This window comes from Littorina saxatilis, unplaced genomic scaffold, assembly GCF_037325665.1.
Source record: "Littorina saxatilis isolate snail1 unplaced genomic scaffold, US_GU_Lsax_2.0 scaffold_1605, whole genome shotgun sequence".
In the NCBI taxonomy this organism is placed as follows: Eukaryota; Metazoa; Mollusca; class Gastropoda; order Littorinimorpha; family Littorinidae; genus Littorina; species Littorina saxatilis.
In genome coordinates, this window is record NW_027129384.1 from 1 (window position 1) to 23,949 (window position 23,949).

At 42.9% G+C, this 23,949-nt stretch overlaps 1 protein-coding gene across 1 annotated transcript; it reads left to right on the forward strand.

The window, feature by feature from the left end:
- Nucleotides 1-330: 330 nt before the first annotated feature.
- Nucleotides 331-23,696, forward strand: LOC138957648 (centrosome-associated protein 350-like). The gene is made up of 13 exons (XM_070328727.1): nucleotides 331-890; nucleotides 4,866-5,025; nucleotides 5,783-6,014; nucleotides 7,067-7,147; nucleotides 8,076-8,220; nucleotides 9,022-9,231; nucleotides 10,168-10,339; nucleotides 10,930-11,107; nucleotides 11,594-11,763; nucleotides 12,054-12,173; nucleotides 18,994-19,295; nucleotides 22,433-22,531; nucleotides 23,131-23,696. The coding sequence occupies exons 1-13, from the start codon at nucleotides 693-695 to the stop codon at nucleotides 23,269-23,271; spliced, it is 2,208 nt and encodes a 735-aa protein (XP_070184828.1). The 5' UTR covers nucleotides 331-692; the 3' UTR covers nucleotides 23,272-23,696.
- Nucleotides 23,697-23,949: the final 253 nt, after the last annotated feature.

Sequence of the window (23,949 nt, forward strand, 5' to 3'; positions counted from 1 at the left end):
CTATAGACAGAAAGAGAGGGTGGTGCCTCCAACAATGTATGCAATTTTTGTGAATTAGAACAAGATACAGTTTATCATTATTTGTGGCAATGTGAACATGTCCAGGTTGTTTGGACTGAATTTGAAAAATGTCTGAAAGAAAAATGTTATAACTGTGACAGACTCAGACTTACACCAACACTGGTATTATTGAACCATGAAAACCACATGAAAACAGACGCTGGTTTTGATTATATTTTATTAACGGCAAAGTTTTTTGTTTACAAATGCAGAATAAACAAAATTCGTCCCCACATGCAAATATTTTTAAGAGAATTATATAATTTGAACCAAATTGATGAATATGCTCACCATATTCTCATGAAACAGACTCAGTTTATTAAAAAATGGATTCCGTATCAACAGCTAGTAACGGTTGGATAAAGACCAGTGATGTACATTATTACAATAGTCAATGTATTCCTCTGATTTTCGGGACGTGCTCTGAAAATGTACGAAGTAACTGAATACCACTTGTGTGTTCAGCTCTGTCATTGCTGTGACTTATCAGTGACAATGCTTTTGAATGTGTCATTATAAATCTGTGCTTGCCTGAATACAAAATTGTTGAAGAAAAAAAAAGAGATAAATTTTGAAAAGAAAATACTCCCTGCCTACCTATAAATGACGTGCCAGTTTGCCATCATATCTGGATGAAAGATATCATTCACTCAATGTATGATTTAGCATCAAAGAGCTGTCGGGGTATTATCAATCAATATTACTGTTTGTCCATGCACGTGTGCTTTCAGCCGTGTGACGAAGACGACAGTGTGACGGAGACATCAACGTTCAGCGAAGTGACCGTCGCAGATGACTGGGCAGCCCAAACGCCCAAACGCAAACCTGAGGTAGCTTTTCACTGTTGTAGTTAGCTTGTTTCTGTGTGTGTGTGTGTAGGGTATGTGTATGGGGTGCGCTCATTTGATTAGTTTGTTTTGATTGAGTGTTTGATAGGACATTCTGCCAATGTAACACCCCTTTTCAGGCCTCCAAAAATTGGAAAAAAATCAGGTCTTACAAAGGAGGGAGTCTTAAAATGGGGGTAATTTTACAAAGGTTATGAACAGAGTCTGATAAAACAAGGTCTTTAAAAGGAGGGAACCCCCCGCGGGTTAGGGGGAAGAATTTACCCGATGCTCCCAAGCATGTCGTGGCGACTAACGGATTCTGTTTCTCCTTTTACCCTTGTTAAGTGTTTCTTGTATAGAATATAGTCAATGTTTGTAAAGATTTTAGTCAAGCAGTATGTTAGAAATGTTAAGTCCTTTGTACTGGAAACTTGCATTCTCCCAGTAAGGTCATATATTGTACTACGTTGCAAGCCCCTGGAGCAAATTTTTGATTAGTGCTTTTGTGAACAAGAAACAATTAACAAGTGGCTCTATCCCATCTCCCCCCCTTTCCCCGTCGCGATATAACCTTCGTGGTTGAAAACGACGTTAAACACCAAATAAAGAAAGAAAGAAAAGGAGGGAGTCTTTAATTGGGGGGTCTTAAAAGGGGGGGTTCCACTGTATCGTACCTTTCAAATGCCTGAGCCACCTGATTATTCTGAAGGTAGGTTTTGCTCCTCTGCGCATTACATTGTGCAGTATCGCATTATTGTGTCATGCATTATATCCGCAGGGCATTAGCAGAGACTAAAATATGTTAGTTGAAAAAAATTTCCAGTCTCTTGTTTATTTTAAGGCATGTTCATGTTCTTTTGTGATGTTGCAGCATACACAGCAGTTTATTATTAATCAAATCCTGCTGATATCATAATTGACCAACCAACAAAATTAATGTTACTGGTATAAAAAGTACCAATCAACATAATCTCACTCCGATTGTCCTGTTACATACAGCTTGTTATTAGAGCTTTGACAAATTGTTCTGTTTCGAAATTTTTGTTCAGCTCATTCCAAAAGACAGTACCAAAAGACAGTACCAAAAGGCACAGTAGGCAGGTTTCACAGTATTGTGTTCAGCAATTTACTATTTACACACTCAAATTCTACAAAATAAATGTTGGCACACAATTCAAAGGACATGTTTTTCCAACAAAGTGAGTTTGTTACAACTAAAAACAGTAATTTTTTTTATAGTCCTGGTCCTTATTTATATCTAAAAACCAGGCGCAAAGCGGCATACCCTGAAAACGCTAAAAAGCAATACGGTCATCCTATGCATGCATATAGCTCATATAGCCAAAACCGTTGAAGATAGAAAGACATTTATTGAACAAAAAATATGCAACACATCATTCTTAACAAGTTTTGTTCTTGTATGTATATCAAAATATTGATCCTCAAATGAATGGTTTGAAAAAATACGACTTCCGGCAGACCTAGACCGTTTTGAAGGAAAAAAACGTGTTTTTTTTCAAACCATTCCATGGCCATCAATATTTTCATATACATGTAAGACCAAAACGTGTTAAGACTGGCGTTGTGCATCTAGTTTGTTCAATAAATGTTTTTCTATCTTCAATGGTTTTGGCTAGATGAGGTAACAAGAGAAGGATATGGGCATTGGAATTACGTCAACATTTCGAGCATTGTCACAGATGAAAAATTATCTGCAGGGTGCTCCTGATTAACAAACCGAGCAAAACTGAAAATTATTGAAGAGAAGACATGTCTGAACAGTTTATAAAGAGACAAGTTTGCAATCATTTGTAAACACCATTATTGTATGGAGGAGTAACTGTTCCCCTACCCCCTAAGAAGGTATTTCTGTCCGTCAACCACGTGAGCGATCGCCACAAATCGAGGCATCACTCGCATTTCAGTTTGGACACACCGGCTGATTGCAAATGCACAGTACGTGTTTCGACACTGAAACGTGACGATTGAGCGTCAAAATAGTTTCTTAAAACAGTCGAAAATGGAGTTAAATGTGACTTCAACACTCAGTGGCGATCGCTAGAGTGGCGATTGTTACTAGACGGACACTAGAAAACCTCAGAAAATGTAATTACTTTGCGATTTTTTTAACTGAAAAACTGTTGCGGTCTTTTTCTGTCGAGCGCGAGCGTCAACGTAAAACAACGTGAGGTCACTTCCTCCCCAAACGGTTAGTTTTTGAATGAAAAGAAAAAAGTGGCGATCGCTACATTGTTTAGACGGACTGGATCGCAACTTTGAAACTCGGGTCACCGTGCGTCGATCAAGGGCAAATTGACCTCGGCAACATTATAACTCACTTCAAGGGTGCACAAACTTGTATATACAGAATACAAAATTAGGTAAACTTGTGTTTTTGTCCTGTGAAATCACAATTAGTTTCGATGCTCTTGATATCGCTATGCGGACGGACAGATCCGAATCCCCATACATTTTTTTTGCGGAGCTAGTATAAGTTAGAATTTGTGTTATGGATATCGATTGTTGTTGAAAAACAATCATTTCAATGTGTTCTGGCACTCTCAACCACCACAGCATTGATACTTGTGCATGTATGTGTTGGAATTTAGTTCTTTGTTTAGTGATGCTGTGGCAAAAGTAAATTCATCCGTCCGTATTTTGACGATCGCCACCATTCACACGCACATAAATAAACACATTATCAAAAATTTCAACTTTTATTTTCAAAAAAGTATTTAAACAACAACTAGTTTGCATGTTAATACAACAAATACAGCAGATTCTCACAGATATGGATTTAAAAGACTAAGCAAATCTGAGACTATCAAAATGGCCTAATACCATGAAACCTGCCAGTACCAAAAGACAGTACCAAAAGACAGTACCAAAAGACAGAACCAAAAGACAGTACCAAAAGACTGTACCAAAAGACTGTACCAAAAGACAGTACCAAAAGACTGTACCAAAAGACAGTACCAAAAGACTGTACCAAAAGACAGAACCAAAAGACAGAACCAGAAGACAGAACCAAAAGACAGAACCAAAAGACAGTACCAAAAGACAGTACCAAAAGACAGTACCAAAAGACAGTACCAAAAGACAGAACCAAAAGACAGAACCAGAAGACAGTACCAAAAGACTGTACCAAAAGACAGAACCAAAAGACAGAACCAGAAGACAGAACCAAAAGACAGAACCAGAAGACAGAACCAAAAGACAGAACCAAAAGACAGTACCAAAAGACAGTACCAAAAGACAGAACCAAAAGACAGAACCAAAAGACAGTACCAAAAGACTGTACCAAAAGACAGAACCAAAAGACAGAACCAGAAGACAGAACCAAAAGACAGAACCAAAAGACAGTACCAAAAGACAGTACCAAAAGACAGTACCAAAAGACAGTACCAAAAGACAGTACCAAAAGACAGTACCAAAAGACAGTACCAAAAGACAGAACCAGAAGACAGAACCAAAAGACAGAACCAAAAGACAGTACCAAAAGACTGTACCAAAAGACAGTACCAAAAGACTGTACCAAAAGACAGTACCAAAAGACTGTACCAAAAGACAGTACCAAAAGACTGTACCAAAAGACAGTACCAAAAGACTGTACCAAAAGACAGTACCAAAAGACTGTACCAAAAGACAGTACCAAAAGACTGTACCAAAAGACAGTACCAAAAGACAGTACCAAAAGACAGTACCAAAAGACAGTACCAAAAGACAGTACCAAAAGACAGTACCAAAAGACAGTACCAAAAGACAGTACCAAAAGAGTTCAGTGGAACCCCCTCTAAAAATTTGAGAAAATTAGGTCTTAAAAAGGAGGGAGTCTTAAAATGGGGGTAATTTTACATAGGTTATGAACAGAAAGTCTGAAAAAACAAGGTCTTATAAAGGAGGGAGTCTTAAATTGGGGGTGTCTTAAAAGGGGTGGTTCCACTGTATCAATGTTTTTACGATGCTGCGTTACAGGCAGGGCGTAACGGCACCACACCGGCGCCAGAGACTGGAGCCTTCAGCGGCGTGCAGTACAGGGCTCCTGCCCCCGGCCCCACCCTTCGCTGGGAGAACCCTCACTCTGACCCCTACAGTGTGCTCAATGTCTTCTCCAGGAACCAACGATATGTCAAAGGTACGCCAGTCACAAAATCACATCAAGTTCAAAACAAGTTGAATCATCAGTTTCAGTTGTGACATGCTTGTCATCATTGTGACACACACACAAGCAGGAGACTTCTTCTTCTTCTTCGTTCATTGGCTGAAAATCCCATGTTCACTTATGATCATGCACGTAAAAGTGCATGATCGTTTTTACTCTGCCATTCAGGCAGTCATACGCCACTTTTGGGGGAATGCAGGAATCTTTTTCCTTCTCCCAGAGACTTTTGTCAGAAGTTAGCCAGTTTCCCTGATCTGCTTTGTGTGAATATGGCCCAGAATCAGTTATTTTGAAGAAATCACCAACCTTCAGTTTTTTGTATTGCAAAAAAAAAAAAAAAAAGTAAGGAGATAAGAAAAGCTAAATTGTCTGGCGTTCCAGTCAGTAAATGTTCACATGTGGAATTTGGGGGCCCGGTAGCTCATTTAGTAGAGCACTGGACTTGTGATCCCAGGGTCACAGGTTCGAATCCGGGCTGGGACAGGCACGGGGCAACTTTATGTGCAGACTCAGAGACGGTGTCCATGTTCCACCACTGTGGCACGTAAAAGACCTCGGTCATTCTGCCATAAGTGCAGGTGGCTGATTACACCTAAACATGCATACACCTGGGTAGCACGACTTTGTTGCTGCTAGCTTTCCACTGGGAGGAAGCGACCCGAATTTCCCAGCGATGGGACAATAAAGTAGTGAAAATGAAAATGAATATTTCCACCACCTTTTGTTCCAGCCCCAGGACGCCCCGACAGACAGAGCGCCCGAGACAGGGACACTCACCCTCAGTCCAACAGCACACAGCTCAAGGATCCCAAAATGACCTCCTCCCAGCAGGTCGTCTTTGGCCAGACGCTCGAAGGTCATCCCATGATGACACGCACGACTTACACGCGTGTGGAAGCCACGCTGCAAGATCGTAGCCAGGCGTCACAGCCGTCTGCATCAGGCAGGACAAGAGCCACGAGGTAAGGGGTTTGAATCTTGTTGGGGAGGAGGTATGAGAATACAGCGGAACCCCCCTTTTAAGACCTACAAAATTGCGAGAAAATCGGGTCTTGAAAAGGAGGGAGTCTTAAAATGGAGGTAAATGTACTGAGGTCATGCAAAGAAAGTCTGAAAAAGGAGGGAGTCTTAAATCGGGGGTCTTAAAAAGGGGGGGGGGGGGGGGGGTCCACTGTAGTGGTGATGATGATAGTCTAGAGCCACTATTTCTCTCCCTCTCTCTCTCCATTTGCCTTTGTGACTGTCTTCTGTCTTTATATTTGTTCCTCTGTGTGCATTTGTACACATTCCTTTGCTTACCTAACTACAGAACTGTGCACTTGTTTTAGCCGTCAAGACAGCTTCTGTAATAGTGCTGACGTGTCCTGTCAATATGAAGCTTATATCGTGCGTATTCCGTGGGTACAGTTCTAAGCGCAGGGATTTATTTTATTTTATTTTATGCAATTTATATCGCACACATATTCAAGGCGCAGGGATTTATTTATGCCGTGTGAGATGGAATTTTTTTACACAATACATCACGCATTCACATCGGCCAGCAGATCGCAGCCATTTCGGCGCATATCCTACTTTTCACGGCCTATTATTCCAAGTCACACGGGTATTTTGGTGGACATTTTTATCTATGCCTATACAATTTTGCCAGGAAAGACCCTTTTGTCAATCGTGGGATCTTTAACGTGCACACCCCAATGTAGTGTACACGAAGGGACCTTTTCTGATATGAAGCTATTCAAGCATTTTCTTATCCTTATATACCATAGTAGCTCAAATGTTTTCATCTTTTGATAAGATAGAGAAGTATTGATTTGTAGAACAAAAAGATAGTGTCTGAACACTGCAATTATAGAGTACCATGATTTTAGTCTGTAGTAATGTTATTTATCTGAAGTGTTCTGATTATTTGATAGCAGCTTGTAAAACAGTTTCTCTTGCTTGTACATAGGTGGTTTCTTGTAGCGCAGGATTTCTTGCTTATAGAGTTTTTCTATTCCTTCTTTCTCTGCAAAAGATCTGAGGATAGATCTGAAAGACTTCACCAACATTCCTTCCCTTCCAGACATCGCTCCACATCCGACGATACTTTGGAGAGGTAAGCTTTTTGACGCAGGTTTGGATGGCAAGAGCAGAACATTGAAGGATCAGCAGTGATTTTGTATTTGATCTCTAACAGCCATAGCAACCTTTCATAGTAGCATGTAGGTCTGTAGCAATGACAACCTTACTAGCGTCTGTTGGTTTCGTAGACTTTTCCTGTGGGAATTAGTTTGAATTAGTTCTGAGTTATTTTTGTTTCTTTGCACCTATTCAGAATTTTGTTCTTGAAGTTTGTGGTAGTTAATGTCGGGTCTTAGCTTTACAAAATATTCCCTACAGGTAGTGATAGTAGACAACGTTGACCATGAACAGATTCCAGTAAACCCATCTCTCATATATTTGTATCAGTTCCAGTATCTTCCTGTGGTGTAGTGATGTACTTTTAAATCAATACTCAGTAACAAATAACCAAAACAACAAGAGGCGAAGCCATCAAGGCTCACGTAAGAAATCGACAAACAGTAACACAAACTCAATCACTCCGTCACACACACACACACACACACACACACACACAAAGACACACACAGACAGACACACACACACACAGAAAGAGCATAGGTGAAACTGTGCAAGAAAGCGAGACACTAGATCTAGATCTGTCTGTCTGCATGTAGCCTACTTACAAGAACACGACTGCCAACTAGTCTCGGCGCGCTCAAAATAATAATGACCGAGACTGTCAGTACTTGCTTCGCGTGACGTCTAACCCTCTTACGTCATAATGTGACGTCAATGTAATGTGACGTCTTCAAATGTTAGAGTTTCTACCACAGACATACACACGCACAGACGCACGCACGCACGCACAGACAGACAAAGTTACGATCGCATAGGCTACACTTACGTGAGCCAAAAAGGGGGGGGGGGGGAGAGGGAGATGTAAATAGAATGAGATCTTTATTTTCTCCTTGCTCTCTCAGTGACGATGATGTCACACCCAAAGCTGTCTCAAGCCGTCAGACGACAAAGAAGTCAGCCATTGGGTTCAGACGTCAGGTGTCAGACACGGGGCAGGAAACAGATGTCTCACAGCTCAGCGAAGATGAACCTCGCGTTTCTCTCAGGGTAAGTAATAGAGCGTTTTTTCTGCACTAAGTTTATGCATACAGAAAGTGCACACTCAAGTTCTGGACCTGATAATGAATTTTGTAATGAGGTTTGTTTTTGAAATCCGTTTCAGATCTCCTGTCTTTGGGGCCCAAGCCCTGTGAAAGAAGGCATGTGTCAAAAATCTTTATGTGATGGAGAAATGCTTGAGCACACGAACAAAGGAGAGTTTATGGCACATTGAGGTGCTAGAATGCGCAGACGACAGATTTTCATACAGAAATGTCAAGGAATGGACAGCAGAACTCCGGCACTCTTAAATGTTGTCGGAGTGAGAAATAAAGGCAGCTGAATTACTTTCAGGGTGGATTGCTTATTGAGTCCCAAAACCTGTAATCATCTTGTTGCAATGCAGGAAAGTGTTAAAACTGCCAAATGTGACCCTCCACCACGAAATGAGTCGCATGTCACCTCGCGCGGTTCTGCGCTAGGCTTAATATAAGTCCGGGGAGTGTCTGGTAACAGTGTGAGGGTCACCTTAGTCACAGGCTTATAACTCAAACAGTTATTGCTCTTTCCTAAAACGGTTTTCACCACTGGATAGAGCATACAAAACTCTTTATGAAAATTTAAAAATATGAAAATCATGCAAAGGTGACATGCGACTCATGCCGTGGTGGAGGGTCACAAATGACAAATTTCCAACCAAAGTTTAAAGTTAGATAACAGAGCTCATGCACTCCCAGATTTTACTGGAGAGAGTAAGAAACAAAAGCAGCCAGAATTTCTATTGATAACAAATGCTTATCATGTCCCCAGAACTACGATCATCCCATTGTTGTGGACACCACCCAAGACGAGCCAGCGGAGGCCCGATGGTCCCCGGCCGCACTGGAACGTCAGATGGCCGCTGAGCTGGCTCGCCTGGAAAGTCTTGAGGATTCCATTCGCCAGCTGTCCAGCGCTGAGCGAACACGAGCTGTGGCCTTGGCTCAGCAGGAGACGGTGTCTGTTGCTCAAGTTCTGAAGGTAAGAGGGAAGTCTGGGTAATGTGTTTTTGTGTTAGGTTTAGGCAGCAGGGGGTGGTGGTAGGCATTTGTGTTGTTATTTATCATCTTTCCCTTATTGTCCTGACGTTCTAGGTTTGCTACAGGACTGTGAATCTAATGAAACAGACTGTGTGATGAAGTGACTGTGTAAACTGTCTAGCTTTTGGGGAGGAAAACAATCTGTTATACATGCACACGCATTAAATCTAGAATTGCAGTGTCTAGCTGTTTCTCTCATTTACAGGTTGATTGGTACTTTATGTTTATGTTCCATGTTTCCATGTTTAGACTAAAATCTGTCACCAAAGATAGCTTCAGCATTTGGTACATGTAGTAGTTCCCGTTTTACAGAAGTGTTGTCTGTAAAGGGATTGAATTGCACTTCGGCCTACCTTGAACAACAGATGACAATGAGCAAACCTTGAGGCATCTGTGTCCCCTGACTTAGCAAAAGGTCTTATCATTATGTTGTAACATTGTCCCTTGTGCTCAATGATATACAATACCGATACATGCACAGCCTATCGGTGACCGTACGATTATTTTCTCTTGCTGATATGCCGAAGTCACCGAAACAATCTTTGTTCTCGAAATTCTTTGTCAGTTTTTTTGAGACATGCAGGAGAAGAGACAGAATCTTTACCTGGCGCCATCATTCGCATTATGAAGTCTTCTCGAACTGTGTTTCGCTTTTGACGCCTGAGGTTTTACTTTGGAAGAGAGGGTTAGGAAGAGACGTCTTGGTTTTAGTGTAATTTTTTTTAGTGCAATTCTTAATTCTTAGTAAATGTGATGTATTTTATGTCTGTAACCGCCCAAAACTGCATGGTAATGCTCCTTGTTTTTATTAGGACAGTACAATGTTGAATCTTGAGTGGTTTGTCTTCAACTGACTGACATGATGTAATCTCCCCAGGCCAGACAGCAGGAGCACAGTGCAGAACTGAGGACGTTACAGCTGCAGGTGCAGGAGGAGAGACTGGCGTCGGCTCAGCAGCTTCAGCAACAGCTCAACATGAGCAAGGGGGTGCAGGCGCCAGCCTCCGACATGTCTCTTCTCTCCTCCATACAGGCCAACAGGCAGCCAGGTTAGTTTCTTCCCAGTCAACTTTCTCCCCTTTCCTGCCTTCTTCTGCCTTAAAGCCTGGCCTTAACTGGTCAAAGTCGACTACGCGAAGTATACTTTGCCAAGCTGGCCGCACCAAGCTTTAGTACTGAGTTTTGGGTAAAAAGACTTCGCAAAGTATATTTTGCCAAGCTGGCCGCACCAAGCTTTAGCACTGAGTTTTGGGTAAAAAGACTTCAGGCTCAACTAAGGACCGCCTTTACAGTCTTTTCACAAAGAACCCCTCTTCAAAATAGTAGCAGTGTAAGAGCATGTTCTTGTCATCAACTGAGATGTGTAGGTCGATAATGTAGGAGTAAGCAAATTTGTGTGCACACATTCACAGGCTCTTGCAAACAACAGCATTTGAGACTTGTTGCTCTCTCTTGCCAATGCGTGTGAGCTTGTGTGTGTGTGTGAGCTTTGATCCGCATTCACAGTATTTAAAAACTGCATTGGTTTAAAAAAAAAATAAAGAATTTGAATAAAAAATAAATAGAGGAAAGAAAACGTATCTTCATCATACAAGTTCCTTACATTTACATGCAAGTTTCTTGACCATTGCGTTGACAGGCAACAGAACACTGCTTGTGCCAGCAGAGAACCGTCGTCCTGACACCAAGGCGACCTCACCTTCACCTCGCTCTGGAGGTCGTGACGACACAGAGTATTCAGAGACCTTCACCAAGTCTGCCTCCTCAGCGTCTCCCTCTCGCTCAGCTGTCACACGATCACCTACCACCAGGTCAAAGTAAGGAGTTGCTTTCTTTCTCTTTGTTGGTGAATGTGCGCAAAAAAGAGAGGGCAAAGGGAGAGTGTATGTGTGTGTGTGTGTGTGTGTGTGTGTGTGTGTGTGTGTGTGTGTGTGTGTGTGTGTGTGAAGAAGGGGGGAGGGGACAGAGCGTGTGTTTGGTTTTTATTTTCTTTCTTTTTCCTTTTGATGTTCTGTTCTTTCAAACAGCAATTCAAAATGTCTGACCTCTATTGGAACTTTTGAAGTTGTAAACATCAGGAAACAGAGTAACCAGGGTTTTGTTGTTTGAACTAACTTTTCTCTAATCTTTCAAAACTTTCAGAAAGAGATCATGGTGACAAAATACTGAAGGAAAATGGACAGAAGTCTGTGTAGACATTGAAAAAAACATAGTGAAGAATAGAACCCTGAACTTGCAGCTTTAAAGCATATCAAAATGCATTGCCTTTTCAACAGAATGTCTTCATTTGTTTCTGATAACAGGACCTCTTCAGTGAAGACAGCGGAAGACTCCGTGACGTCCATCGTCAAGACAGCGGAAGACTCCATAGAGTCTGTAAAGACGGCGGAAGATTCAGACGCCTCCATCAAGACTGCTAGCGATGCTGACAGACACAGCCCTGATGTCAGTGCTGTTCCAGAAGAAGTGCCTGGTAAGTTTAGTATCAGCTGAAGAATATGTGTAATACTTTCTAAGTGAAGTGTAACTTGTCTACGCCATGCCCTTGGTGTATCCACACACACTCACACCTGAGTTAACCATTCCAAAAAATAGCCTCTCTTCATTTTGGGTATACCTTTTTATGGTTCTTAGTCACTGTTGTTGTTTGTCTTTGGGGGAAAAGAGGGGAGTACATTCTGTTCATATCACATGTCATGAAGGGATGTGGGCTTGGGAGCAGCATTGGCAGAGTTAAACATATCATTGTGACATGCTTTGCAGATGGAGACTACTCGCTGTCGTTCGATGAGTCGATGACAGAAGATGAGTCCTTCAGGCAGGCAGCAGGAAATCGAAGGGATACTCAGCGTCAGAAAAGCAGCAGAGCTCTCACTGAAGATGGTAAGCATGAGCTGTCTGTGTCTGTATCACATTGGTTTGTGTGATGGTTTGTCCTGCTGCTGTTGTACTAAGCCCTGTGTGCAAGTGTGGGCAGTCCCTTTCCATAATCAGAAGGTTGAACTGATAGTGAGTGCTATTGTCAAACTTAATAGACTGATCCGATGTTGAAAAGAACATGCATGCATGACTGAAGAAACAAACAACAAGAAAACACATTACCAGAAATAGGACAATAAATACTGATATGAGAGGGAATATTTGTAAATGTGATTGTATCAGTTTGGTTAATTTAGGGATCTTGTGCACTAGTTTTACTGAGGAAGCAAAACAAACCCAAAACATTGCCAAAATATGTATTTTTTACAAGTAAAATGACTATTTCTAAGAATACTCACCTCAATTTAACTAATAGGAGTTACCTTACTTACGAGTGCTAGACTGAGAAGCGTCCTATGTTACCAGTACTAGACTGTAAACAAGGTCGCTAACTCTAGATTTCCGTCGGTATACCATTTAGGGGAGTAGTCTCCCTTTGTCGGTAGTACCTCTCTGCGCATGTGCCAATGCCCATAATCCCCAGTTTCAATTCGAAGCTATTAAGTCAATAGCGGGGTTGGTGGGAGGGTCTCTGGTTAAATTGAGGTGAGTATTCTTAGAAATAGTCATTTTACTTGTAAAAAATACATATTTCTTTCGAATACATCACCTCAATTTAACTAATAGGAGAATAGATAACAGGCTGGAGGGTTGACTTTCGATCGGTAATCTAGTGTCACCTCACCCGACTCAGCCCATTTGTCCGGAATCCCCCCTGTAAAATCGGGGGAAGAAAAGGATAGATCATCGGACTGAGAAGCAAGAAATCCTGAGTCGGGCGAGTGGCAAGTTGCATTGTTGCCACTGTGTCAACTTGCTCCAGAAAGGGACAATCGAAAGAAAGTCCCACCTGTCAATGTAGAGCTGGTTTCTACTCGATGGTCGTTACTATTCCTCTGATCACTTGTCTTTATCAATGTTGGGTTATGGTTATGACTTGCCATTATGCGCCTTGAGCGACCCAACTCCCCAGCAACGTAAAGTTCTGCAGGCGGATCAGGTGAACGACCTAAAAGATGAGGAATGGTCAGAGATAACAATTCCTCTAATACCTTGAACTTATCACCAAGGTGCGTCTCTGCGACTGATCCTCCATTTAAGGGAGATTGACAGAGTTTCCAGAGATCCTGTAGAATTCTGGTCTGAGGCACCACTTTCCATGGCAAACAATTGTGCCAGTCGCATGAATGAATATATATTTTTATATCCTCTCTGAATTTACCTCTCTAATGAGGATGGTAGGCACAGATACCAGTGTAAATTCAGGCTGACTTAGCTGTTCCTCCTGCGTGACAGGAAGTAAGCGCAAGTGCGCTCAGCAGTACGGTCACTGTCTGCACCTTACCTGTGCCTGTCTCAACGCATGTGGGGGCTATAAGCCTACCCTTAATGGTTATAGGTACCATTTGTCCTAGAATAGCCAGTGAAAGACAGCCAGCTGTATTGCCTTTACCCAAGGGGAAAACCTGCTTCTTACTTTGAAATTCCACACTTATAGCGTGAGGGGGTCCCCAGTGACCATGGGCATCTCTGAGCCCTTATTGGCTGAATGACCGCTCTTGTCTTACTCAAGAGGGTGCCATGCCTGGCATGCAACTCACTGAGAGGTCCCATTTGTGATTTCAGCAGGACCGTTTTCTGGCTTGATCAGCCAGGTCCTTGATCTAGGTTTTCTGTAAACATGGTTGTAGGTGGCATCTGCTGGGTTGTCTGCCCAGCATAGGTTTTGTGGGTTCTGGGACACTCCAGATTTCTGTAGAGCTCACAAGTTCTTAGATGACTATGCAGTGATGTTCTCCGGCCTATGGCCGAAGGTGCACTATCTTGGGCTGATGCAAAGTTCTGCCCCCTGGTAGTTGAACTCACAAAGATGTCTTATGTTGTGATCTCAGTAGTACTTCTGCCTAGATCACCCAAGTCCATATCTGGATTTTCAGTAGGCGTGGCTGTGGGCGGCAAGTGTTGCATTGTCTGACCAGCATAGCTTTGTGAGCTCTGGGGCACTTCAGCTGTTTGTGGAGCTGAGCTCTAGGGTGACTATGCAGAGTTGTTTTCAGGCCCCTGCCTGAGGCAGGAGGTGTACTCTCTTGGTCTGATGCATAGTTCTGACTTGACAAAGGTCTTAGTCAGCACCCGAGTTGCCACGTTTCTCGCCCAAAAACGACGCGTAGCCGTAGACTGGGAGTGAGTGAGATAGGCTGGTGTGGTATTCCTGGCTCCAGCTAGGATCTCACTGTGTCTCTACCTCAGGCTCTTCGAGCGAGGGAGAAAAGGCTGGTGTGGTATTCCTGGCTCCAGCTAGGATCTCACTGTGTCTCTACCTCAAGCTCTTAGAGTGACACAACTTATACTCACCCAATAACCTTGTGTCACCGTAGACTGGGAGCGAGGGAGATAGCCTTGTGTGGTATTCCTAGCTCCTGCTAGGATCTCACTGTGTCTCTTTCCTCCAGCTCCTTTAGCTTTTGAGTCCAGGCATTTTAGAGCGCCAGTTGTAAGAGGCAAACGAAGCTTGTCCAATTCAAGGTTCGGTTGGAAGGGGTGGCTGAGCCTTCCCAAATCCAAGTGTGTCTGTGGCCGTACCCAATACCCCTAAAGGTAGAGGAAGCTCTTCTTGTTCCAGGAAAATTTGACTCAATGATGGAGGGACGTATGGTTTACCCAGTCCAAGATGTCTGGCAGCACTAATCAATCCGCATGGGCTGAGAGGTCCTCCTTGATCTATGAAATCTGGCCCATGGATCTCATAGTGCGGATGGCTGGCCAGACCTCAGACTATCTCTCAGTGTCCTTCCTGGAAAGTCCATGGAAAAACGGGCGGAGTCACCTCGGGAGACATTCCCTCTTTAGTCAAGTCTGTCCGTCTCTGAAGCATGACGTAGGTTGAGTGCTGTCCCTGTTGAAGGGTTTTGCCTTGACTTGGTTTGTTAGTTTGCTTAACGCCCAGCCGACCACGAAGCGCCATATCAGGGCGGTTCTTGACTTGGTCCAAGGATGATAACCATGAGGTTTTGTAGCCTAAGGACTGCCTGACCCTGGGGTAGGTTGTCTTCCAAAAGCTGCTGATCATCTCAGGGGCACCTGTCCAGTGATCTTAAACGGCCCATCCCTTCTCTAGGACGTCTACTGTCGTCTCTCCTGTTGATGCTTCTGCCAGAGTTGTTACCATTATCAGTCGAGATGTGACCTGTTACAGGTGTCGGACATCCTCTGTTGAGTGTCGACTGTACAATCTGACATTTCTATCATCATCCCCTGGCTGATGCGGGTGTCAGATGACATTCAGGAAGAAGGGGCAACTCTTACAAGTTGTTACGCTGAGTCCGTCCACAGGTCATGAAAGCATTCTGTACTTGACGATCTCAGAGCACTTCTTCCCCCGTCTCTGCGTTATCTCCAACAGCTCCCCGCCTTGTGATGTAGCCTGAACATGCTCACCCGTGTTGCCCGACGCTTGTATGGCAAGATTCTTGGGCCTGTTACCCTGTTGAACAAGCTCCACTCCAAGTGTGAGTGATCTTCAGAGTCGTTTCCTCAGGCAAATGTCTTGAGACACTTTGATTCCTCTTATCTTGGTACGCAGTGTCTGTCTTGTAGCTGTGTATCCGAAGGAGACATCTAGAGACCTCAAGAGCTTGCAGTATGCATGGAAACTGATGTGACTACTATACCCTGTTCAGTTGTCCACCGCTGTTTGACTGGTGATCTGTATGCAGATTGCAGGTGCCATCTTGTTACTGATAGGGCGGCTCCCCGGTGTGAAGGTTGTAGCCTCTAACAATTAGCTCTCCATTCCAGGTGATGAAGATAACTAGGAGGCTCTAGGCATTCTCCTCACACTCCCAGACTTCTGTGTAGCCGGGCACTGCTGAATATGGTCAGGCCTGAAGTGTTGGTCTAGTTCCAAGAGCGTTAAACATTAGGTCTTCCTCAGTCCGTCAGGAGGTGGTAGACAGGCAATGGGGGGCGGGAGCTGTCCTTCCGGTGCTGAAGCATCGCTACAGGCAGTTTGCAGCACTGAATACTGGTAGTCAAAATGCATGAAGCCACCATCATGATGGGGAACCCTGGCAAAGATAGTGGTGGGAGGGGCCCAGTCCTGTCAACAGCCGTGTTTCGGGGTCACCTCAAGGGAGAGGTTGCAGACGAGGCTGTAGCTACCTCAGGGAGATTCTACTCATGTTACGCCCAGTGGACGTCTTGCCTGACAGCTGGAGGGTCTGTCATAAGCTGTCGCAACGATCCTGGGAGTTATCAGGGCGAAAAGGAAGCCTGTCTCTTCCTGTGCTTACTGGAGGTATTCCCCCAGAGCGCCCGACATTGTCTGTTTGGTAATGTCTACGTATATATAAATACATGTCAATATGACTTAATTCCCCCTCGTACTGATAACGGCATGGATGTGCCAAGAGTTTATCCAGTACCTTTCTCATGAGAGTAGCCGCTCTGTCTAGGAGGCATAGTTAATTGTGTGTTGTAACAACATCCGTTTAGCAAATATGTTATATTTTCCATAATATGAAATGATAAACATTGTATCCCTTGTATGAACCTGACTAGAGCCAGTGTTATTTAAGGGCGGCCTCTTATTGTTAGGTCCTGTTGTCTATTTCTGAGAACCTAGTCGTAGGATTAGGTGACAACAGTAGAGATGTGGCCTTGTTAAAGGTCAAAGGCTTAGGTTTTGCCTACGAACCAGGAATAAGTAGAGGCATGACAACATTATAGGAAGCTCCCCTGTGAGTATTATTCAGAGCCTTGCTCGATCTTGCATGTTGTGAAAACTCAGCTGAGTGTAATACTCATGTGTTAACAACCAAGTTTATTCATGCCCCTAAGGCATGGTTTCAACTGTATATTATTCATAACATGTCATTCACATCAATTGTGCACTGGAACAGAACATAAGTATATATGTGTGCCTGTTCTAATTGAATTTGAAGAGCTGTCTCCTGGCACTGTGGTATCAACAGATCTTAGCTGAGTGTAAATCTCAAAGTGTAAACACTTGAGTTTATCCATAAGTTAAATCTTTTACCACTCAGATAGCTGATTTAAACACTCCATGAAAATGGAATTTGTAACATCAACTGACTTCTTTGATACCCTTTGCCAAGAAAAAAGGATTATATCCCAATAAAGATGTCCCATCTGTGTTTGCATACACTTTAATTCTTCCTTGTCAATTTAAAAATTTTTTTTTTTTTTTTTTTTTTTTTTAATTTAATATATATTTATATATATAATGTGTATGTATGCACGCATACAAGTTTACAAGTTAATCAAGTTAAGCTGGCAAGGAAAGTATTCTTTATCCAATTTGAAGAAGTACCACCACGTGGTCTCTGTGAGTCCACCATGATCATCTGATAAAAATACCAAAACCATAATCTGCCAACCGCAGAAAACATCGTTTCCCAGAAACATAGGAGAGAGAATTACTTGCCTTTCTCTGAGAGTAAAGGAAGTTCCCTCCGTAATATTCCCGGAGGCGCATATATATCTCAATCTCAGTTTTTGGTTTTCTTTCCAAGCGGGCGAGGTTTGTTGTTGTTATTCTTCGATACAACCCGCTTTCAGTTCTATCAGCGTTCAAGCGTACTGCGGTCCGTATCTACGCTGCCCGCAAAAGTCATCGCAGTTTGTAATGACCGAAGTATTCATACGCCATATATGTAACATTCGCGGGCGCTCTGTGCCTTCAGTTCAATCAGCGTTCAAGCGTACTGCGTTCCGTATCTACGCTGCCCGCAAGAGTCATCGCAGTTTGTAATGACAGAAGTATTCATACGCCGTATGTAACCTTCGCGGGCGCTCGGTACTTTGTACGCCTAAAAATTCGGATCAGAAATGCGCTTCCGGTCGGGATAACGCGCATGGTAAACCTCGCTGTAGTCGATAAAAAGCTGTTAAAACGCAAAAAACTTCCGGGTAATTTCGAAGTTGAAGGTCTTGTTCGTATTCCTACATTGATGTGTAGGGTGACCTGCCGTTGCTTTCCATTGAAAGCGGCAAGGTAAGTTATCGTTCGCGGAGTTCTATTGCGCCAATGAAACCGGTCCAACCGCTGTAAATATCTGTTCGACATTCGTAACGACTGAGTAAAGAATAGTTGTCGTTCAATTGCATGTTCACTAGTTAAAAAAAAGACAAGTAACGGAGCCTGTTAGGCTCTGTGTGTCAACAAGGTATCATTGATGATTGAAGTACCTTCTACTTATGACCAAGTAACTTTGTTACATTTTAAGCCGTTTCACTTTCATTTTCACGGTTCGTTACGTTGTTCAACGTGATGAATCATTGAATGTATACGGGCGTAGTAATCGCCCTTAAAAAGGAAAGCCCAAACCGTGATTGAAGGTGAATGTTGTAGTTCCTGTGAAGGAAGTCTTCTTAGACGGGAAAGGTCTAAATACACGTCTAGCTCCCCGTAGCAAGAAATTGAAACTGGGGATTATGGGCATTGGCACATGCGCAGAGAGGTACTACCGACAAAGGGAGACTACTCCCCTAAATGGTATACCGACGGAAATCTAGAGTTAGCGACCTTGTTTACAGTCTAGTACTGGTAACATAGGACGCTTCTCAGTCTAGCACTCGTAAGTAAGGTAACTCCTATTAGTTAAATTGAGGTGATGTATTCGAAAGAAATATCAAGTGTTTTGAACCAACAACTCCTTCCACAATCCCCACTAACCACCCTCTCTTTTCTCTCCCTTCACAGGAACGTCCTACCGTGTCAACGACCTGACCTCCGTGTTCGGTGGAGAGGACTCCTTCAACCGTTTCACCATCGACATCGTACGCAACATCATGCGGGAGGAAGAGATGCGGGCGCAACACCAAGAGTCGTTGCTACGGATACGAGTCAAGGCGCTGAAAGAAAAGACAAAGACGCAACTGTCGCTATTGGAGCAGGAACGGCAGCGACTGAAGGGGAAGGAGAAGGATCAAGGAGTGCAGCGGGACCTGAAACGTCTGACCGACAAGGAGAAAGCCGTCCGCAAGGAGCAGGAGGAACATCAGGTACTGTGATGTAATAGTGAAGAAGAAATGTGTGTGAGTGGAATGTGGAAGCATGGGAAGCTAGTGGTTATATATGTGTTCTTATTGTGGCTTATGTGTCACAAGGGGGTTACGAGCAGAACTTTTGATGAGGATGATAGTGAATGATTACTGCTTTTAACCCTTTCACTGCCTGTAGGATGTCAGCTGAGGTCCTGGGTCACTTGCTTTAAGGGCAGGTGGGCCAGTGCAAAATTGACCAAATCGTTCAAAACACTGTTTTGGGTATTTTAGCAGATTATGTTTCCATAACATACCTATCATCCATGTGTGTCGGTGTTTTTGTCAAAAGTGTCCTATTTATCTGTCAATAAAGACAAAATGTGAACATGTGTGGCATTGATTGTCTTCTGTAGTCGATATTCCCCCGCCAAAAATTGTCTCATTTCAAAGGCTAGTTACGGCTTTGTCCTCAGCAAAACAGTGCATTCACGACATACGAAACTGCGCAGCAGCTCTTGACCTATAACATGACATCAGTGTTTTGATGAATGTTCCATTCACTCAGCCACTTGTCCGTTGCAAAGGCAGCAATCGTAATCGAACGGAAATATCCTTATTTGGAAGGTACTCGACATCCATTGGTTCGTTTCATAAACCGAAATCGGGAACCAGTTTACTTTGCGAGTGCGCATGCTCAGCTTACGAATTTTGCATACGGAAACTACCGAAGAGACTCTCGGCCATGACGGGAACACCCGAAGTTCACTCGGTTTTACATCATCCTGGTTACACATCAAACGATCGGTGACAACCGAAAGCGAATTTTTCCTTGAGAAACAACCTTTGATACGATAACAATGGCTCGAAATAAGAAAGAGGACAATGTCTTTATTAGTTCGGTTAGCAACAACAAGTAGTTCCGCTGGTACTAGGCCAAAGTTTGGATTCTGTCGGTGTTTCCGATACAGAGGAAAGCTTTGATCTCCACGCAGATCCACAGGTCGCCATTTCCGAACACGCCATGCAGCACACTTTTTACGTCTCGGCACTGGCTTGCTTTGCGCTGAATTTGAGTCAGTTTCTGTGCAGTATCTCCTCGACAAGCAAGTTGAGCATTTGCTACGCAAAAAAAACAAAAACAGGAGAAAGTATCCAACATCAGTCAGATTATCGGTAATGTTTGCTGGGCCTGCCATTTCCCGAACGAAACTGGATCAGCAACTGTTTGTATCAATCTGCACTTTCGTAAATTCCGTCACTGTCTTGACGAACTGTGTCATTTTCTTCACCGCGATACACAGTTCATTGCGAAGAGCTTCCTCAGTAAATCGTTCAGATTCCACGTACGATTTGTTGTCAAAAAACAATCAAACGAAAGTTTCAAACTCATCATCCTCCATCTTGCTTGTCGAAGCACCAAAGTACTGTATCGATGTAAAAACAAAAGCAGAAAACTTCGAGGAAACCAACAAATCGACGAGATAACAGAAGGAAATAAGTCTCGTTCTGGCTCAAGTAAGTTACCGTTAAAAATACCGTTATTCTCGCATGCAAATACAAACGAGAATCGGGTCATTGATGCACGTTTAGCGCTGGGGGCAGTATCCCCATGCTGGTTGACAGAGGGAAAGAAGGGATGGACGCATAAATTCTCTGCTGGCGTGCTAAAGGCTAAGTAGTTTGCAATTCAAATAAACTAAGCTGTTCATTCATAACACAGTTTTGTCCTTGTGTGTCTGTTTCAATAGTGTTTCTGTGGTGTTCAATCTTCAATGTCGTTTTTCTCAGTTCAGCCATTTTGCCTACGGTTACGTCTTGGGTTACGCGATTTCTCTGGCTGTAATTTAGCTAGAGCAATATTTTCTTTTGTAGTTTGTGCAGAATACAACATTCTGGGGGATTACGAAGGGATTTTGCTGAAATTTTATTATAGTCATATCCAGATTATTTCAAAAAATAATTTCGCAAGCGTTACCCTAAAGTTTGACAGTTGTAACAAAGAAGTGTTCCTAACTCCAAATATAAATATAATAAACAAGATCTGCTTCGTAATCCCCTAGAGCATACCCAGAAGGATAAAATAAAACAATAATTAGAAGTGTGACAATCCCATCTGATGAAAATCCGTGTATCTCCTGTACTCCACTTTTGTCTGTATTTTGACTGTTTTTGTCACGTAAAACAAAAACCAGCAACCGAAAATACAAAAAGTGACTATTCTTTGTCATCATTTGTTCATTTCTTTCATAAAATAACATTCAGACACAATAAAACATTCAAAATTAAAAAAAAGGTAGTGCACTGGCCCACCTCCCCTTAATATGCAACAAACTATTCAATATACAAGAAAGAAGAGGAAGAAGAACAACAAGCAAACAATGTGCATCAAAGGCACATTGTAAGTTGTCAAGTCAGGTAAATACAGGTAATGCTTTGTATACAAATATTAACTGGCAGCAAACGGGTTAATCTCCGGACGTAATTTTGACATTTGCAGTCAAGGTAAAACAGAAGGTGTATTGGGGTACAAGAAGGGATGCACAGAGGCACCCTGTCATGAAAGGCCCCCTGCACTGTGGAGATAATCCTAGCTGTTCCCAAGGGTGTCCACTAATGACAAGTACATGTTATGTTATATGAAGTCTTATATCGCGCGCGTATCTCCAGACTCGGACTCAAGGCGCAGGGATCTATTTATGCCGTGTGAGATTGAATTTTTTACACAATACATCACGCATTCACATCGACCAGCAGATCGCAGCCATTTCGGCCCATATCCTACTTTTCACTGCCTATTATTCCAAGTCACACGGGTATTTTGGTGGACATTTTTTTTATCTATGCCTATACAATTTTGCCAGGAAAGACCCTTTTGTCAATCCAGGGATCTTTAACGTGCACACCCCAAATGTAGTGTACACGAAGGGACATCGGTTTTTCGTCTCATCCAAAAGACTAGCACTTGAACCCACCACCTAGGTTAGGAAAGGGGGGAGAAAATTGCTAACGCCCTGACCCAGGGTCGAATTCGCAACCTCTCGCTTCTGAGCGCAAATGCGTTACCACTCAGCCACCCAGTCATATGATATGTACCACTGTTTCTCTATCAGTGTTTGTGTGTTAATGTGCATGTTTATCTTTGTGTGTGTGTGCAGGCTGAGATAAACAGGATGTTCAAGACCGAGGAGCTGGCCAGGGAACACAGGCAGAGTCTGCTCAAGCAACACGAACAGATCGCCAAGATGCAGAACGAGGTAAGGACTCCCTCTCCTCGTTTTTTGTATACACTGTGCACATCCACATTTTATTAACTGCTAGAATGCGTGCACACAAACATACATGCACACACACAGACAAACTCTCTCTCTCTCTCTCTCTCTCTCTCTCTCTCTCTCTCTCTCTCTCTCTCTCTCTCTCTCTCTCTCTCTCTCTCTCTCTCTTTTTGTAGAGGCGAGGGCTATATGTACAAAAGCACCTGTTTTCTTATGCCATAACCCTCGTTAATAAAGAATTGGTCTTGTTTTGTCTATTTCTCTTCTCTCAACAACAATACATTTTAGTGCAAAAGATCCTGCTTGGAACCTGAGGGAAAGGGTACATGGTTCATTTGCTGAAAAATTGACAGACAAACTGTGTAACTCTTGTTTTCTAATAAAGAGAAGAAGCTCTGCATTTTCTTCTACTTCGTTCATGGGCTGAAACTCCCACATTCACTTTTTGCACGAGTGGGATTTTACGTGTATGACCGTTTTTACCCTGCCATTCAGGCGGCCCTACACCGCTTTACGGGGGCTCTGCTTTTTAAAAGCATTGAGCCTTTTGCTTTGACACTTTTGCTTCGTAATTTGTACAGACGAGAGAGAAAATGAAGCAGCTGCAAGGGCGACTGGGACGACCGGCGGATGTGCACACAGAGGATGAAACCAGCATGGTCAGTTGTCAGTCATTTGGAGTGAATGCAGTGAAACAAAAATGCCTCATGAATGGAATTTGAATATTCATACATGCTTAAAAAGGCGGCGGTTGTAGTCTCATGAAAAAACCCATCAACAAAGCAAAAGAAAAGAGAACAAGAAATTCCTTCGAGGTAGGAAAAACACCCCCGTTGGTCAAAGGGAAATAACCATTCTCACTGCACCCATTCTCACTGCCACCAACTGAGAAGGTTATTTCCCTTTGACCATGAATATGTTTCTCTATAAGTCCTTGTAGAATCTTAATCCACCAATAACTCCCTAACCGTGTGTTTGACTGGTCCCAATTTTTGTAAGGACCGTCTCAGGAATGTATAGAACCTGTTCACCAAGTTTGGTGACTATCGGTCCGTTCATTCTTGAGATCTATATGCGAACACAAACACACAAACACACAAACAAACAAACAAACACATCGACCGAAACCTATACACACCCCTATACCGGGGGTGTAAAAACAACCGTACAAATCCCCAAACCCAAAATAAGGACAAGTTGCAGGTGAAGTGGAAAAGGAGAAAGAATCATTTGCTTTTGCTTTGAGCCACATCTTGGTGTTAATTTCACTTAGCATATGATCATTCATCTTACCTCAAATTATCTCAGCACTGCTGACACAACAGTTAACTTTTTATGCTGTTTCAACACCTGTGATTGTAATGGAATCTGATTGCTGATGATGTTGTTTTTGTACCTAC